Consider the following 17,649-nt stretch of genomic DNA (forward strand, 5'->3'; position numbering starts at 1 on the left):
TTCCACGGCAGTCAGACATCGGTAGGTTATTGGAAAGGTACTCTTTTTTTGTTTGTTTGTTTGTTTATTGTAGAGAGAGAGCTTGTGCGAGTCGGGGAGGGGCAGAGAGCGAGGGAGAGAGAATCCCAAGCAGGCTTCCATGCTGTCAGCCCAGAGCCCCACGTGGGTCTCTACCCCACGAACTGTGAGATCATGACCTGAGCTGAAATCAAGAGTCAGATGCTTAATCAACTGAGCCACCCAGGCTCCTCCCCCGCCTCTTTTTAAGTAAACTCTATGCCACACGTGGGGCTTGAGCCCACGACACCAAGATCAAGAGTTGCACGCTCCATCGACTGAGCCAGCCAGGTGCCCCGAGACCATCTGTCTTTCTAACTGGCATCTTCGGGGTCCAGGAGTTCCATAGACTTTCATTGGAATGAGTGTCCTGAGGGCGGCGCCCCACTGGTTGTGTTCATTCTTCATCCCTGATGTGCCCATTCCCGGTCTGGCACTGCCTGAGAACTGGGTTTCTGAAGTGAACGGATGAACCTCTAATCTAGAGGGCAGCAGCACATTTTGGGGAGCAGGCCCAGAGATGGGGAGGTTCCTAAAGGACTCTGAGCACGAACCAGTGCGGCTGGGGTACGGTGCACAGAGTTGGACTTTGTGCCTCTGAGGACTGCCCTGTGAACTCCCTGCCAGACGAAAGACCAGTCCTGCCTGGGACGCCTGGGGACTCTGGAAGAGCCTGGGTCTCGACTCCCCCGAGGACTCCTCCCGGCAAGTGGGAGCAGGAAGCCAGAAGTTGGGCTCATCGGATGCAGGCTGGTTCCAAACCTGGGCCTGCCGAGCAGACAGACCTGGGTTTGAATCCTGGCTCTGACACACTAGCCCGGTGACCTGGCCAATGGGGGCTGGGGGGGGGGGGTGACACTCAAGAGCCTCACTGTCCTCAGCTATAAACTGGGCGCATTCAGAGCTGCTTTGCAGGCTGTAGTGAAGTTAGTGCAAGCGACCAAGAGTGGAGCACCTCCCGGTTTGTTGGGAGCGATACCGGGGGCCCTCACTGGTCCACCCCTCAGCTCAGGGAGGAGGCAGGTGGCTCCTGCAGTCTCCCGGGAGCCTCCCTGCAGCATGCACATCCACACTGCCCAGCCTCACGTCCACATGGCAGCTGGACCCACCATCTCCGCCGTCTCCGGGACCCTGCCACGACTCCCGCGCATGTCTCCGTCAGAAATGCGTCCTCTGGCGCGGCAAAGATATGCACAAGGATGTTCTGAGCAGCACTACTCATAACTCCCCAAACCTGACCCCCCCCCCCAGTGTCCATCGAGAGTTGAATGGAAAAGAAACTGTGGGGTGTTCACACCATGGAATGCCGCTCGGCAAGAGTGAACAACTCATAACTAGAGGCTACAGCATGGATACATCTCACCAATGCAATGCTAGTGAAGGAAGCCCCCTGCAAAAAGTACCTACTGTAGGATCCTGCTTATAGAAAGTACAAAATTCAGGGGCGCCTGGGTGGCTCAGTCGGTTAAGTGTCCAACTTCGGCTCGGGTCATGATCTCGCGGTCCCTGGGTTCGAGCCCTGTGTCGGGCTCTGTGCCGACAGCTCAGAGCCTGGAGCCTGCTTCAGATTCTGTGTCTCCCTCTCTCTCTGCCCCTCCCCCACTCAGTCTCTCTCTCTCTCTCTCTCTCTCTCTCTCTCTCTCAAAAATAAATAAACATTAAAAAATTTAAAAAAAAAAACCACAAAATTCAGACCAACCTAATGTATGGTGTCACCCTGGAGTGACTAGACAGGGTGTCGGGGTCTCCCAGAGCCCTGGTTCTTGATCTGCGGGCTGCTTACACAAATGTGCTTAGTTTATGGGACTTCATCAAGCTGTACACGTTCAATTCTCGGAATCTCCTATATGAATGTTACATTGTATTAAAAATTTTTTTTTAATGTTTATGTTTGGGGGGGGGGGAGAGAGAGAGAGAGAGAGAGAGGGAGACACAGAATCTGGAATCTGAAGCAGGCTCCAGGCTCTGAGCTGTCAGCACAGAGCCTGATGTGGGGCTCAAACCCACAAACCTCAAGATCATGACCTGAGCTGAAGTCGGACACACAACCGACTGATTCATGCAAGCACCCCTAATTTTTTAAATTTTTTAAAGAAGCAAAGCCCAATCAAATAACCAACCCAACCTTCAGAGCTCTCTTCTGTCCTCACCATCGGTGGTAATCTTCAGAGTTTTAGGTGGCCACGCCCCTGCCCGTCCCCCTCCCCCAGCACCTGCCCCCTCCCTCTCTTTTGCCCATTCCATCCAGCCACACTGTGGGGTCAGGACAGTTGCTGATACTGTTCCCTCTGCCAGGAAAATCCCACTCTGGACAACTCCCTCTCAATTTAGAGTTCCTCCTCTTTGTCACTTCCTCCAGAACACTCTCCCTGAGGCAAGAGGACTCTGGAGTCAGATAGGTCTGGGTTTCAGGGGCTTTGCGTCTTTAGGCCTATTTGCTCATCAGTGAAATGGCTGCCGACCAGGGAGGGGCAAAGCAGCCAGGCTCGGGATGGCTGTCCTGCGCCAGAGAACTATTCTGGGAAACTCACAGCCCACTCCTCACACCTCCTGCTTCTCACAGGCTAATAATGGCAGTGCCTGAGGGAGTGGAGGGCAGGTGACAGGGAGATGGGGCCAGCTGACCCAGACCAACTCAGGCTGGGCCGTATGGGAGCTGAGTACACTTGAGAGCATCTGTGGGCCCTCATGGCTTGCTGGTGGGTGGAGTCACCATCCTGTCGGGACTCAGCCCAGCTCAGCTCATGGTTGTGGCTCGCATGGTTGTGGCAGACTGAACCCCTCTGGCCGGTGGAACCCTCAGCTTTATTCTTCTCACAAGGTCTTATGCTATTTATCAAGCATTTCTTCTAGCACTGGTCTGGGCCAGGCTCAAATCCGTAACAGGCCCTGTCTTCAAGTTGCCCAGGCTTCTCCACGTGTGGCTAGACGTACTTATATCAGGGTCCCCAGAATACATAGGAATGCAGACTCCAAGACTCCGGCCCAGGAGTCTGGATCAACCCAGGCCCAGAAATCTGCATTTCTACAAGCTGATCTTGGTGCTGCATGAAGTCAGAGAATCATTGCTTCCTGGAAGACAGACAAGACCAATAATGGTCCAGTGCTGAGGGAGAAGAGGGGTTGCGACTGTGAACCCCGTGCGGGCCTCTCACCTGGCCACAGAAACTTCTAAGTGAGAACAGACACCTGAGCCAGACTTGGCTAGGCAAAGTGGGGCAGAAGGGGTGATGCTTTCCAGGTAGCACAACAGCCTGTACTGAGGCCAGAAGACAAGAAGGGCCGGGCATCTTGCTTGGCCTGAGTAATTCAATCTAACCGGAGAGACCGTGGGGACAGGAGACGGAAAGGTGGGTGGCAAGGTGTGGCTGTTTACGCAGTGTCTTGTGGCCATTGAGAGGAATGTTTCCGGGAAACTAAGCTGTAGGTGGAAAACCGGCCTCTTGTTTAAAATGCTCTCAAGGGGCACCTGGGTGGCTCAGTCGGTTAAGCGTCCGACTTCGCTCAGGTCACGATCTCGCGGTCCGCGGGTTCGAGCCCCGCGTCGGGCTCTGGGCTGATGGCTCAGAGCCTGGAGCCTGCTTCAGGTTCTGTGTTTCCCTCTCTCTCTGCCCCTTCCCCGTTCATGCTGTGTGTCTCTCTGTCTGAAAAATAAATAAACGTTAAAAAAAAAAATAAAATGCTCTCAAGATGCCTAAAGCAAAATAAACGTAACTGAATCAAAGCATCTTTACTAATGGAATGAAAGAAAGGAGTCTTTCTCAACTTCACTTAAACATCCTCGCCGAGCATCAGTTAAGCTTCCGTTCTGTAAAGCATTTAGGGCGCCGAGTGTGCGCCCCGCCCCCGCGGGTCCCCTCCTCCACCCCACACACTTTTAACAGAAGTGCCGCCGGCCAGTAAACAGAGAAAAAGAAGTCCCTTCTGGGTTTTTGGCCTCAGTTTACTCATAAGCAAAAGTGGATCGGCTCTGACCCCAACGTGCCGAGGCTGCTTCTCCGCTTCGAGTATGTCTTCTTATGGGAGCCCAGCGCCCGCCAAACTCGGCCGGGCTTGGGGTGCAGGGGAAGCCTCTGCAGACAAACCAAAGCTCCCACCAAAGTTCAACACGCCCCCCAAGCTAGAGCCTGATTGGCCCGCCCTGCTCACATCGTGAGCCCGCTTCACTTTATGATTGGCTGTTCTCCTTTCTGTTGTGTGCTGGAACCCTCCTCTTCTCTGATTGGCCAGGCTCCTACCTGTGCTCGCCCTGGATTGGACGCCGGCTCGGTCGGCTCGCATGCTCCGGGGCCCGGCTCTCTGATTCGCCACTCGGGTCAGCCTCAGGGCCGGCACGCTAAATGGCTGCGCCGGTACCTGTATCGGCCTCCGATTGGGCACGCGGCGCCTCCCCGGCGTGATAGGTCAGGACCACCGCCCCCCTGGCTCCCCATTGGCTGCTCGGCGAAGCCCGGTCTCCGGGTAAGATGGCAGCGGACGGACAGTGCTCGCTCCCCGCTTCATGGCGGCCGGTGACCCTCACCCACGTCGAATATCCTACAGGTAAAAGGCGGTCCCGCCTTGCAGGACGCCTTCCTGGGGACGGGTCATCAGCCCCGGGCGCTCCGGCCGGCGCGAGCCCGCGGAGGGGGCGCCGGGGGACCGAGGTGGGAACTGTCAAATAGTGAGCCATGGAGGGGTTCGGCCGGCGCGCGCGCCGCGCAGGCGCAGTGGTGCGGCGATGAGCTGGGCGAAATTGTGAGCGGCTCGCTCGCGCACTCTGCGGCTGCGCCGTCGGGCCGCTCCCCCGGGTCCCGGGACGTGGGTGGGCTGTAATGGGGCTGGGGTCCGCGTGAGGCGGGGAAGGATGACTGGCCTGGACTTGGGTCCTTCTTCCCTGCCCTCCCTGGAATCAGAGAAGCCAGACTCCCTCGTCTGCGTGCAGGGAGTGCCTGTTTCCTTCAAACAGCGCTTTGGGGCTGCAAAAAGCTCCCCATTGCTGGGAGTGTGCAAACCGAGGCCGGGAAGCTTTTCGTTGTTTGAGTACTTGTGCCACGCCCTGAGCAGGGCCCTGCTCCGCGACAGAGGGAACCGGAGGAGGGGACAGGCGGCCCCTGGGATCTGATTTCTGGAGTTTCCCAATCAGATGCATCTCTACAAGTGCTGTGTTTTCCAGCCGAGAGGTCCTTTAGCGACCGTTCTGGAGGCTAGTAGATTGGTGTAGAGCTTGGGCCTTAGGATCAGAGGTATCTGGGCTCAAGTTCGGGCTGAGGCTTGGTGCAAGTGACTTCGCCTCTCTGTGCCTCAGTCAGTTCATCTCTAAAGTGGGACTGATCACAGTGCGTTGCTTCTAGTGGCGATGTGAGAAACAACACGAGGTGTGAGAAATGCTGAGTGCCATGCCTGGGACACAACGAGCATTCAGCATGGAACTGCAGTTAATATTGTCTTCCCAGGACCCTCAGGGCCAACCCACCCTCCCTGGGTAGGATGATTGGGTATTGGGTGAGGCTGGGGGCCCCCCATGGAGCCCTGATTTGCCCCAGGACGGGGGGTGGGGGGGTCTACTCACGCTTCTCTCTGGTGCAGAGATGTGAGAACCTGACCCTGCTGAGGGCCCCAGGGCTGGATGCCAGGGAACTTTGACCCTAAGTATGCTGGGTTATACTGGGGGCAGGGCAGCCCTGCCAGGCACTGGACTCTACCTGCCCGCCCACCCACCCACCATTTATGCCCACCATTCATTCAGCTGGTATTTGCTGAGCACCTCCTGGGTGCTAGGCCCTGAGCTAGCTCTGCGTTTAGAACGATGAACAGGCCCATATGCCCCCTGCGCTATGGACTGTGAAGAAAACCCACTTTACATGAGGGAAACTGAGGCCTGGAGAGGGGAAGGAACTTGCCTAAGCCTTAGTACCTTCATTATTTCCCCTCCGTGGCCTCTGATTAGCTTCTCTGCTCACAAATGAGAAGAAGGAACCTGGTGTTCATGAGCGGCACGACACAGGCTGTGATGAGGGACCCTTTGCAGGGACTGTGGGTGTCTGGAGGAGGGACCTGGGTGAATCTGGGGGCCTCCTCTGAGGTCTAGTCCTCTGCTGACTCCTCTGTAGCCCCTTTCGTGCCCTCATCACACTGATCCTTGCTTCCTTCACCCCTTCTCTACTCGTTTAGCATCAGTTTTGAACCTACTTAAGTGCCAGATGCTGTACTGGGCTTGGGGGATTGAGCAGGGTGTAGAGACCCCGTCCTGCTCTCCTGGAGCCTACCGTGTAGAGGGAGAAACACTGGCCCCATATCTATACTAACGAGTGCATCATAAGCGATGCCCTGGTTACAGATTCCCCCACAGACTTAGAGCTCTGCAATGGCAGGAATGCCTCCCCCTCTGTCCTTTTTTTATGAACATTTTTTTTTTTTTTTTTTTGCAGCTGTGGTGGGTACTTAATTTATGTTGCATTAACCCAGGCAGCATCTTGATTGGGGGAGCCTGTGTGTGCAAAGGTCCAGAAGTGGGACAGGGCCAGGATCATTCAGGGAGCTAGAGTTCTGTCCTGGGAACTGTGGCAGAGGTGGGAGGACTGCAGGGCCTGATGAGCTGAGCTGAGATGGGGTTCATCCCAAGGGCAGAGGGAACCATGGAGGGGCTTAGATCAGAGTGGTGAGGCCAGAGTCTCTACAGCACCTGCGGGAGGGTCCAAGGGTAGCATCGGCTGTGGGACGGGCCAGGCATCAGCTGGGTAGCCAAGAGACCCAGAGTCTCAGAACTGGAAGGGACCAGGCCATCAGGTAGATGAGGGAGGAGACAAAGGCCTAGAAAAGGGGAGGGCCTCACCCAGTGTCACCTAGTGGGCTTGGGGCAGCACTAGCCTTTGACCCAGGTTGCTGGCCTATCCCCCACCCCCATGCCAGTTCCAAGCCAGTCCTGCCGTGGATAGATGTGAGTGAGGCCAGGTGTGGGAGCATCTATCTCTTCAACCTGGACTCTGACCTCAGCCCTGCGTGGGCACCTTCCTGCTGCCTGTGTGAAGCCAGGCTGGTGGTGTGGACCATTTCCCATGCTGGGTTCTCCCAACATGGAAGTGTCCGGGGTGCCAGGGGCTGAGCTGGGTGTCTCACAGGCCTGGCCGCATCAAAGCTCACACAGCTGTAAGATGTGAGTGCTAATATCCCCTTTTCACTGCCACAGGAACTGTTCCATGAGCCATGCATGCCCTTTGACCCCAGAGTAGCCACGCAGCGTCCAATCTCTGATGGTGAGGGCAGCCTTTGGACTCACTGTCAGCTCTGCTGTTAACCAAAGGGGAAAGTGGCTCTTGTCTCTTGGTTTCAGTGTCCTCAGCTCTCAAAAGGGTTCCTGATCCTTGCATGGCCTCCTTTCCAGGCCCGTTAGCAGGGTGAAAAGCGGGTAGGAGGTGCCAGTTTTTTGCCAGTGGAGAGGCTGCCATATTGGGCAAAGCAGCCTCGCCCCTCTCCTCACTTGGTCCCTGTCGGGAGCCTGCAGGGTCCAGAGACGATCAGGTTCCCCTGGAGGCCCAGGACGAGGCTGGCACAGCCCCAGCACGGCACTGTGTTCCAGAGGCCTTTGTATGCCTGCCGGGCAGCCTTGGGATACGGGGCCTGGCCTCTTAGCTCAGACCCGGCTGGGTTCAAATTCCTGCTTTGGGTGGTGGGTTTACTACCTGGACCAGGCCCAAGGCTAGGATTTTAGTCCAGACCTCATCGCTTTCTCACTGTGTGACTCCAGGCAAGTCACGCAACCCATATGGGTCCCAGTTTGTTCATCCACAGAATGGGGCCAGTGAAGCACCTGCTTTAAACCATGCACATTAGGGCTTGTGCCCATGACTGAGTTGGTATGGTACCCTGGTTGACTGAGGCGTCCATGGCTGCCTGGTCCTGCCCTCTGGGCCCTCCTGGGGCCTCCTTTCTGGCTCAGACCTCACTTGACTTGCTGGGTGCTGGCCCCTTTTCTGACTACTGTGCGTGGCTCATCCTGTTCTCCCTGTCTGCCCCCACCCCCCCCCCCCCCCCCCGTCCCCCCTGGCCCCCCCCCCCCCCCCCCCCCCCCAGGTGATCTCTCTGGCCACCTCCTTGCCTACCTGAGCCTCAGCCCTGTATTTGTCATTGTTGGTTTTGTGACCCTCATCATATTCAAGCGGGAACTGCACACGGTGAGTGAGTCCGGCCCTGCCCAGCCGTCTGCTGCCCCCACGACAGGGAGGAGGGGTTCTGAACCGTTTAATCCCAGCTACTTTGCTTTCCCTGCCTTCACCTTCTGGGTTGTTTACTGGTTGGGCTGGGAGGCTCGATCAGATGCCACAGCCTCTGGGCCTGGGTGGTGGCTAGTAGGCACAGAGGCCCAGCTGACCACATATCTTCCTGGCAGATCTCATTCCTCGGGGGCCTGGCACTGAACGAGGGGGTCAACTGGCTGATCAAACACGTGATCCAGGAGCCACGGCCCTGTGGAGGTAGGGCCTGGGCCGTGGGGTCTGGGGGTGCCCAGGTCAGGATGCTACCGCGACGCCTACATCCTTCCATCCTGCTCTCTTCTCCCAGGCCCCCACGAGGCAGTGGGCACCAAGTACGGGATGCCCTCCAGCCATTCCCAGTTCATGTGGTTCTTCTCCGTCTATTCCTTCCTTTTCCTGTATTTAAGGTAAGCTTCTGCTCTGGCCGGGGTGGCCTTGAACTGGCCCAGGCTGGGCTCTGCCAGGAACTCACTCTCAGCCCTTCGGACACCCTTGGGGCTTGGCCTCTGCCAGGGGTGGGAGGAGCTGCCACCAAGGAAGACATGTCCAAGCAGTATTTGGAGAGGGCTGGGGGCTGTTGGGGAGGCCTGGGCTCCAGGCTGTGGGCTGAGGCCACCTGATGGGCCTGTTTTCCTAGAATGCACCAAACAAACAACGCCAGGTTCCTGGACTTGCTGTGGAGGCACGTGCTCTCCCTGGGTCTTCTCACCGCGGCCTTTCTAGTCTCCTATAGCAGGTATGGAGGGAGGGAGAGCCCCTACCACCCCCACCCCCACCCCGCCCACTGGGATCTGGCTGGATTTGTGGTCCCTGTTGGACCTCCGTGTGGACCGGAGTCCCACAGCCTGTAGAGCAGCGCTGGGAAGGGGGTCCCAGGCCCCTTGTTTTAAAGGGCTAGGACTCCGGCTCCCCCTTCTAGCCCAGTCCATGCTCTCTCCTCTGGGCTGAGCCCAAGGTCCTGGGGACACCTGCACACATCAGCCATCTGTTCCCAGTGTCCCAGAGGAGCTTCTTGGAGACAAACTCAGAGCCGAAGGCTGAACAGAAGGCAGATCCCAGCCGAACCAGCCCTTTAGTTCTGTGGTTGGGGGAGCAGCCATTGGGGTCCAACCCCCTGCCTCCTTCTGGAAATAGCTTGGAGGCTGTGTAGTCACAGGAGTCTGTCCCATCTGCGTGCGTCCCTGCCGTGTGCACGCATAGGTCCCTGGGAAGCCGGCACTCGGGCTGGGAGATCGTGCAGGCCTGTGGCCGGCTGGCTTTCATGAACTTCCCTCTGTCCTTGGCCCAGGGTCTACCTGCTGTATCACACCTGGAGCCAGGTGCTCTATGGGGGCGTTGCTGGGAGCCTCATGGCCATCGCCTGGTTCGTCTTCACCCAGGAGGTCCTCACCCCGCTGTTCCCTAGGATAGCAGCCTGGTAACTGCCTCCTGGCCTTGTGGCTGCCCCACCCGCCTCTGCCCCCAGCCTCGGGCCCCCTGGGAGGGCCCTAGCGTCCCCGCGTCTGGTGGGCATGGGCTGCAGGCCCTGCTTGCCTGGCATCCTCCTCCCCCAGGGTTTTTCTCAAGCCCAGAAACCAGGGTACCATTTTCTGTCCTCAACTAGGCTCTCAAGGACTTAGGAAGCAGCCTGAGGCCTACTGGGCTATGCACACCGTGGGGCAGTGCCTCTGCCCGAGTGTCACACTGGCGACATGTCTGGGTCTCTCAGCAGCTGGGTCACAGGCCAGGCAAAGGCTCTCTGAGCAGTGGGGGAGGGTGCATCACCAGCCCCAGGCACTGGCGGGGGAGTCTGGTTTGGTGATAGGCTCACGTCCTGATGCGGTCCTGGCTTTCTGGGTGTCTGTCTCTCCAGGCCTATCTCTGAGTTCTTCCTCATCCGAGACACGAGCCTCATTCCCAACGTACTCTGGTTTGAGTACACGGTAACCCGGGCAGAAGCCAGGTGAGTCAGGGGACAGCAGTCACTGGGTCCTGACTCAGTGGGGCCCCCTGTTTCGGAGGGCTCCCCCATAGCCAGGCACTTGCCTGAGCACTTTTCTTGTACTACCTCATTGAACCTCCCTTGGGGCCCACTTTACGGAGGAGAAACGGAGGCTCAAAGGAAGAGAGGAGGAGTCACTTGACTGGGGATTTGCAGATGGTGGATGGGGGAGCTTGGCAAGAAACCCAGGCCGTCTGGCCCAGAGCTGTGCTTGTAGTCTCCGCAGTTCAGAACCAGACAGCTGGGCAGCCGAGATTCTCAGCGTTGCCGAATGTGGATGCCCCTGGGGGTCATTTAGTCCAGACACTTTCCTAGAGATGGGTAAACCGAGGCATAGGAAGTTAGGGGCTGCCCGTGGATGCATAGCAAGTGGGAGCAAAGCTGGGCTCTGGAACCTCCTGACTCGACTGTCCTTGTCCACTCACCCCAAATCCTGGGTGGGGTGTCAGCTGGGCTGAGGAACGCCTGGTTTCTCCCCAGGCTCAGAAGGGAAGCTGAGGTGAGGCCAGGCTCCAGAGTAAGCCTGGGAGGTTTCCTGGGGGATGCTGGCGAGAGGAGCCCGGGGGCAGGCTGGGGCAGGGTGTCGCGGCATCCGAGAAATCTGTCTGGTGCATCGTGGTCCAAATTATCCTAATGAGCTTAAGGGTAAAGTCCTGGATCCATGAGGAAAGGGGATTTGAGGGGGTTAGGGCAGGCAATCCCATTATTGGTGGAAGGGCCCCTCCTGGCCCAGCCCCACCCCACCTGGCTGGCCGCCACCTGCCTTCATCAACCAAAATTTCCATGTGCACCTGCTCTGTGCCGGGCGGTTGGGTAGCACAGAGCGAGATGGTCACGGCAAGCAGGGGGGACAGGAGGAATGAAGCACCTGTGTGATTGGTGCCCTGGGCCTGAGAGCCCGTGACAAGATCCTGAGGGAACAGCACCCGAAAAGCTTCTGAGGCAGGATGACACTTGGTGAGTCTTCCAAATAGAGGCCGATGTGACTGGAGCTCAGGGAATGAGGGGACAGGGACAGGGGATGAGCCTGGGGCCACATCATGCAGGATCTGTCTGGTAGGCATGGTTCGTCTTCTGAATTAAAAAAAAATTTTTTTTAACTTTAATTTTGAGAGACTGTGAGCAGCGGAGGGGAGTGTGAGAGAGGGAGAGAGAGGGACAGAGGCTCGGAAGTGGGCACTGTGTTGACAGCAGCGAGCCTCACGCGGGTCTTGTACCCACAAACCGCGAGATCATGACCTGAGCCAAAGTCGGACGCTCAACTGACTGAGCCACCCAGGCGCCCCCATTTTCTGAAAGTTATGTGGGACTCTAGTCAAGCCCATTCATTCTCCTTTCTGAGCCTCAGTGAGCCCCGTTAGAAGATGGGGGACGCTATCCCTGCTTCCCCCAGGTGGCTGGGCCCATCATGGATATAGTCCTTCCTCCAACCAGATAACTCAAGTCCCCTGTATAACATCCATCGGTCCTTCTGTCTTTGCTTACGCGCTTCCAGGTGGAGAACCCGCTATCTTTTGTCTGTTTCAGTTGTTGGTAACAGAGCCCTGCTTGTGCTGGCCTGTCATCCCCATAATTAGTTGGATTCCAGCCAGGTCCCTCTGGCTTCAGGTCTCTCGTCCTGGGCCCCACCTCTGCCGCAGTCTCCTGGCTCTGTTCCTGAACTCCAGAGCCGAGATGTCTGGGACACAGTCCCGGGCCAGAGACACCGATCCTCTCTAGGGTCCAAATCCCAGGTGCTAGGGCAGCAGCTCTGATCGGCCCAGCTTGAGTCAATCACTGGGGCTACCGGGGTGGGCATTCACCCATTTTGATGGGACCGTGGATAGGGAGGGGACAGCTGAGGGCATGGGTCACTGAGTGCCAGGAGTCCCCTCATTTGACCCCGCCCCCCCCCGCCCCCCGCCCCGGAATCCTCCTCACATTTGACCCCCACCCCCCACTTTGCAGGAACAGGCAACGTAAGCTGGGGACGAAACTGCAGTGACCGGTGAGTGTGGCTGGGTCCAGCCTCCAGATCTGGCCTGCATGATGCCTTGCAGGATGGACAGAATGACAGAGGGTTGAAGCAGAGACCTCTACAGACCCAAGTCACCAAGTGGAGCCTTTTTTTTCTTCTTTTAATTTTAATGAACAAGGTGGACCAAAGGGCCGAGCCGGCCCCTCAACCGGGACCCTGGAGGGCCTGCTGCCAAGGGGCACACGGCCAGAGACCCTCGCTGTGCTGCTGCCAGCCCCTGGTCAGGCGGAAAGCGCCCTCGGCATGGGCACCGGGGTGTGGCGTAGAGAGGAGGAGGGCTTGCGCCCCTGGTTGCAGGGCCAGGAAATCCAGGTGGCGTGAAAAATACACACTATTTATTTTTTGGTTTTGTCAAAGGCAGATGGGCTTTTGGGGACGGGGCGGGAAGGGCCCATCTGCTCTGCCCTGGATGCCCTGCACACAGAGGAGGGGCTGAGGTCAGCCTCCCCGGGGCCCTTTGCCCTGGGCCCAGGGGACGGACCGCCGCTCCCTCGGCCTGAGAGGTGGCCTGGGGGCCCAGGAGGAGACAAGCACCCCCCCACGCCCTCCGTGCCACCAATGCCATTCCAGAACTTCGTTCAGTGTTTCCTTGTCTGGGGGGCAGGGCCCAGAGAGAGCGCGCATCTGGCGGCTGCTATCATTGTTCTCTACCCCATGTCGACCCTGCACCACAAGGGCTTTCTCCGGTCCCCTGTCCCCAAGACAATGGTCCCCTTCTGACAAAAGAGCCTGCACATGTGGGTGAGCAAACCCAGGCTGTTTACAGCTCTTTTTTGTCCTGCCATCTAGTAGCAGTTAGTTTTCATCTCCACCCCAACAAAGGGCAGAGGAACCAGGAGCCGGGTGAGGGGAGTGGAGCCGTGGGTGCGTGATGTCCCTGTCCTTCCCTTTCCTTCCTTTCCTTCCATGTGCTCTGAACGTTCCCTTGTCCTTCCCGATGCCCTCCCGAGAGCCTGGGCACCTGCTCGGGTGCCCTTAAGCCTGCGTCCGGGGTGTGGGTGCCCAGATCCCCACTGTCCAGCGTGGAACCCGATCTCTGAAGTCTGACTCTCAGATGGAGTTGTGGAGAAGAGATGCTTCCAGACTCTTTGGAAGTTTCGAGAATTGAACCAAGCTCCTCGGGAGCTGTGTTCTACACCCCCCACGCCACCCTTTTTTCTTTGTGGAGGTTCCTAATCTGCTGCTGAAGCACAATATTCCGGTGCTTTCTTTTCTCATTTGGTCAAGACAGTGTCCAAAAGCCATTCCGGATGCCAGGACCAGGGGCCTATTTCTGGGGAAGGTCGGTCAGTCCCCACGTTTTCCTCCCCTTCCCTTCTTACTTTTATTTTTTACTTTTTGCCTGAGACAAGCCAAGTGTGAGGTGGTTTGATTTAAGAAAAATCAATGAAATTGTTTACTATTGTTTTAAAATAAAATCTTGAACTCTGGCGGCCTGAGCACATGAACTCATGAGAGGAAGCTGGGGGTGCCTTTGGGGACATGTGACCCTGAGGGGCAAGGCTACGGCAAACACCATAAAATCATAAGCTCTCCAAGACCTCTAGTCCCTCCCAGCCCCCGAACGTGGGGTCGGAACCGCCTCTGTGACGTTCCCCACCAGTGTCTGAGGAGATCTCGCAGTCTGCCGTTCAGTTACCAGTCTCCCCATTTCTTAGTCCTGCTCTGCCCCGCTGCATGGTCCTGGCTGGCTCTGGCCCTGCTCCTGGGCCCGTTCCCCCTCTGTGTGACAGCCCTTGAGGACTGGGCATGGGTGCCCTTCCTAAGCCTCTGCCACCTCCACTGTCTAATCTGTTTTTCTTGAGCGCGTGGACAGGTGAGCATCTCGCTTCGCAAGAACTAACTGCAGACTGAGCCGGATGTTTGCGGAGGCCCTTGTGGGAGTGAGCTGGGTACAAGTCCAACTCAAGGGCTGGCCCCAGGCAGGCAGTCTAGTCCTTCCTTGGTCCACAAAGCAGAGGTGCCATAGGGCTACACTAGACACCCTCGGGGGCAGGGTGAACCGGAACTGTCTGTCCTCACAGGAGCTTGGAGGCTGGGGCCAGATCCCTGTTGAGTCCACAGAACCTTGACGTTCAGTTACGGTGACCTCACCCCAGGTGCGCAGCAGGAGCAAACAAATCTCTGGAGGCACTTTCACCCCAGATTTGAGTTACTTATGTAAACAGTTTTATATTTGTGGTGCACAAGATACAGAGCGAGGTGGCCAGGTACAGAAGGAAACGGCGTCGTGACCGAGAGCCCGCAGGAAGCAGGCAATGGAGGCAGACCCGTACAGACCAGAATGGCACCGGCACGGTCAGCCACAGGCTACATCGTTTTCACTGTTCGAAGGAAATAAAAGACAGACTTGAAAATATCTGTAGGGAACGGGAAACTAAAGTGAGATCTGACAGGTTTTAAAATGAAATTTTAAAAACGTTTAAAAAAGGGCGCCTGGGTGGCTCCGTCGGTTGAGCGTCCGACTTCGGCTCAGGTTATGATCCTGCGGTCGGTGGGTTCGAGCCCCGCGTCCGGCTCTGTGCTGACAGCTCGGAGGCTGGAGCCTGCTTCGGATTCCGTGTCTCCCTCTCCCTGCCCTTCCCCCACTTGTGTTGTCTGTCTGTCTCTCTCTCTCAAAAATGAGTAAACATCTGGGTTCCCCGAGTCCCGGGTGGACTCACTGCCTTCACCCCCCTTGACAGCCCTCCCCGTGACCCCCCTCTGCCTACCATCCCCATCTTCGGGCAGCCCTGCTCCTCCCCGTCCCCTACAGTCTGGTCCCCAAGCCTCGCCGACTCTTACTTGGTAAACATGTTTGAAATGTCGGCCTTCCCCCACTGGCCAGGCCCCCCCCCCGGAGGCAGTGAAGCCTCCCCATACGGTTCCCCCACCCCCAGCCCACCCGGGCCCCCTTCAACGCGTTCCTCAGCACCTTCCTAAAACACCCTCCTCTGTCTCGGGAGAAAGCCGGGTGTTTAGCCTGGCCCCCGGACGGGGCCTCAGGTGGTCCTGCCGTCACCTCACCTGGCAGACTCCTGTCCCTGCACTTTCCCAGTGAAGAGGGCCCAAATCAAGTTCGTGCCAACGTGGACAAACTTTTAGGGGATGGATCTAGGTAAAAAAATCGAGTAACATTCTGTCATTCATTGTCTTGCATGTTCAAATTTAATGATGTATCGCACAAAATATAGAGCTGCTCTTTTGCACTCGTATTTTGCAAAAACAAACGAACCACAAAAAACCCACCGCCACCCGCAAAAACGAGTTTGTCATCTGTGTCACTGGCCTCGGGGTCTGCGGGCTCCCGGGGGCCCACAGTGCTGTGGGTCTGCTGGCGAAGAGCACGATGGTGTCCCCAGAATTTGTTTCCCAAGACGCAAGTGCCTCTTGGTGTAACATCCCAACAGGTGGATCTAAAAACTCGATCCTGTAGGAGTGGGCGATCTCCCCAACACTTACCTCCCCAAATGTCCAGAGGCCTTCAGAATACTTGCCTGTCCCCCATCTAACACTCGGAGAGGGTGAGGTCACAGGCCACGCCCTCAGCAATAATGACTGAATCTTCATGGTTTCTTTGCCTTTCTTCATCTCCCCCTACCCCCCAGCAACCAGTTCTGCCAGGGGACCTTCATGCATTCCACACGACACTGCTCAGGGTTGTCTTTGCTAAGCGTGTCTTCCCCAACCGGTACTTTTTGGCTCCAGAAAACGGAATGAGCCTCTGTAGCATGAGGCCTGTGACCACTCAAGGGCAAGGGGACACCCTCACTCCTGAAGGATCTAGCTTTTTGGGGAACAAGGTCTTGCCTTATATTCGGACTCACGCAGGTCTTAGCACTTGAGCCTCTGGAGTCCTGGGCATCTGTCCAGGCACTGTCCTTGGCTTGGATCCCTCTCCCTGCTCTCCTGCTGCCCCAGGCCGGGTTGGGTGTGGGCCCCCTGCCGCCGCGGTGCGGCTTCCCCGGTAATCCCTCAACTCCTGCTGCGGGACCTGCTCCTGAGAGTCCCAGGAGCCTCCAGAGGGAGGAGCACCACCTCCATTGTATAGACGAGGACACCCAGGCACAGGGAGGCCAAGGGTCAGCCTAAGCGCCCCAGCGGCAGAGCAACGGCTGTGTGCTGTGGAATTCTCTCGAAGGTCTTCCTGCTCAAGGCCCCGAGAGGGCACTACCGTTCTCCTTCCCTTGGCATTACCCTGCCCTGCTGGCCCTGGGGTCCTGAGGAGTGGCCAAGCCCTGGGCCATACCCCCTCCCATTATCTGGGCCCCACCTCTGGCTCCCGGGGACTTTGGGTAAAGGGACAGGAGTCCCTCTCCTAGCCTCGGAGAGAAGAGGACACGGAGTCCCCAGCCTGGTGGGGCTGTGAGGAGGCTCAGTCAGGCCTGACAGTCCCCAGTGCCTGGCATAGGTTAGTTCCACTTGATCAGTGCCTTGGTCCAGTTGGCACCTTCCTGTGCCCCCCAGGCTGGGGCCCTCTGTCTTCCTCCATCACCAGCTTATGGGCCCGGGTCTGGGCTCGTTTCCAGCCATGGCCTCCTTCTTTCTCCACCCACTGTCCTGGGTCGTCTGACTGGGTGTGGTGTTGGGGCTGGGTGCTTGGCTACAGGGGCTCCTCTGGAAACCTCTGCTCTGCCATTTAGTGGTCTGGTGACCTTAACCTCTCTGAGCTTCAGTTTCCTTATCTGAAAAACGGAGAAAACCACAGGACCCACCGTCCTGTGACTGTCACTAGTCAGCCAGTTCACCTCATCCAGAGGCTCAGTGGCCTTTCCCACCCTCACCCCCTTGGCATCCTGCTCTTAGGGTTTCGCCGCCGCCTTCCTTAGGGCCAGCATCCCTCGGAGAGAGAGACGTCTCTCCACAAACAGCCTATTTGATTTGGGCAGGACACCCTGGCCCTGCTAGGCATGGGAGGGCGGGGGCACACATAGGGCTCTGATTGGCTAGCTGCATGACCTAGTCTGGTGGCCCCTGGCAGCACCTGGGGCTGGGGTGGGCTGAGCAAGGCTGCTTGGCCACACTGTTGTTGGTTCGTGGGGGTGGTGGCCTTGAGTGTGAGCTACGCACCAACACAGCGGAGGCTACGTGGCCCCACAGCCCCCGGGGAGAGTCGGTCTCACTCGCGGCCCGTGGGACAGGGAGGCCCAAGTCTGTGAAGATGCAGCCCTGGGTCTGGTGCCATTCCTGGCCAAGTGCCCCGAGGTTGGCGCTGGCCCGTGGCTCCCTGGCCTAAGTCCGAGGACCCTCCTCCTGGCTGCTCTGGGAGCCTTTGAACTCACCGGCTGCTTGGACCACGGTTCCCAGATGCAGGGGAAGCTGGGAGAAGGCAGAGCCAGGCGTGTGCCCCACACTGCCTGCCCCCTGGGCCGAAACACCTC

At 57.7% G+C, this 17,649-nt stretch overlaps 1 protein-coding gene across 1 annotated transcript; it reads left to right on the plus strand.

Annotated features, from left to right (window-relative positions):
- The first annotated feature begins 4,397 nt into the window (after nt 1-4,397).
- Nucleotides 4,398-13,719, plus strand: DOLPP1 (dolichyldiphosphatase 1). Its single transcript, XM_049630002.1, has 8 exons — nt 4,398-4,599; nt 8,110-8,210; nt 8,426-8,510; nt 8,599-8,698; nt 8,929-9,027; nt 9,580-9,708; nt 10,144-10,233; nt 12,220-13,719. The coding sequence occupies exons 1-8, from the start codon at nt 4,524-4,526 to the stop codon at nt 12,254-12,256; spliced, it is 717 nt and encodes a 238-aa protein (XP_049485959.1). The 5' UTR covers nt 4,398-4,523; the 3' UTR covers nt 12,257-13,719.
- The last annotated feature ends 3,930 nt before the right edge of the window (nt 13,720-17,649 follow it).

Source organism: Panthera uncia, chromosome D4 (assembly GCF_023721935.1).
Source record: "Panthera uncia isolate 11264 chromosome D4, Puncia_PCG_1.0, whole genome shotgun sequence".
NCBI classification, from domain to species: Eukaryota; Metazoa; Chordata; class Mammalia; order Carnivora; family Felidae; genus Panthera; species Panthera uncia.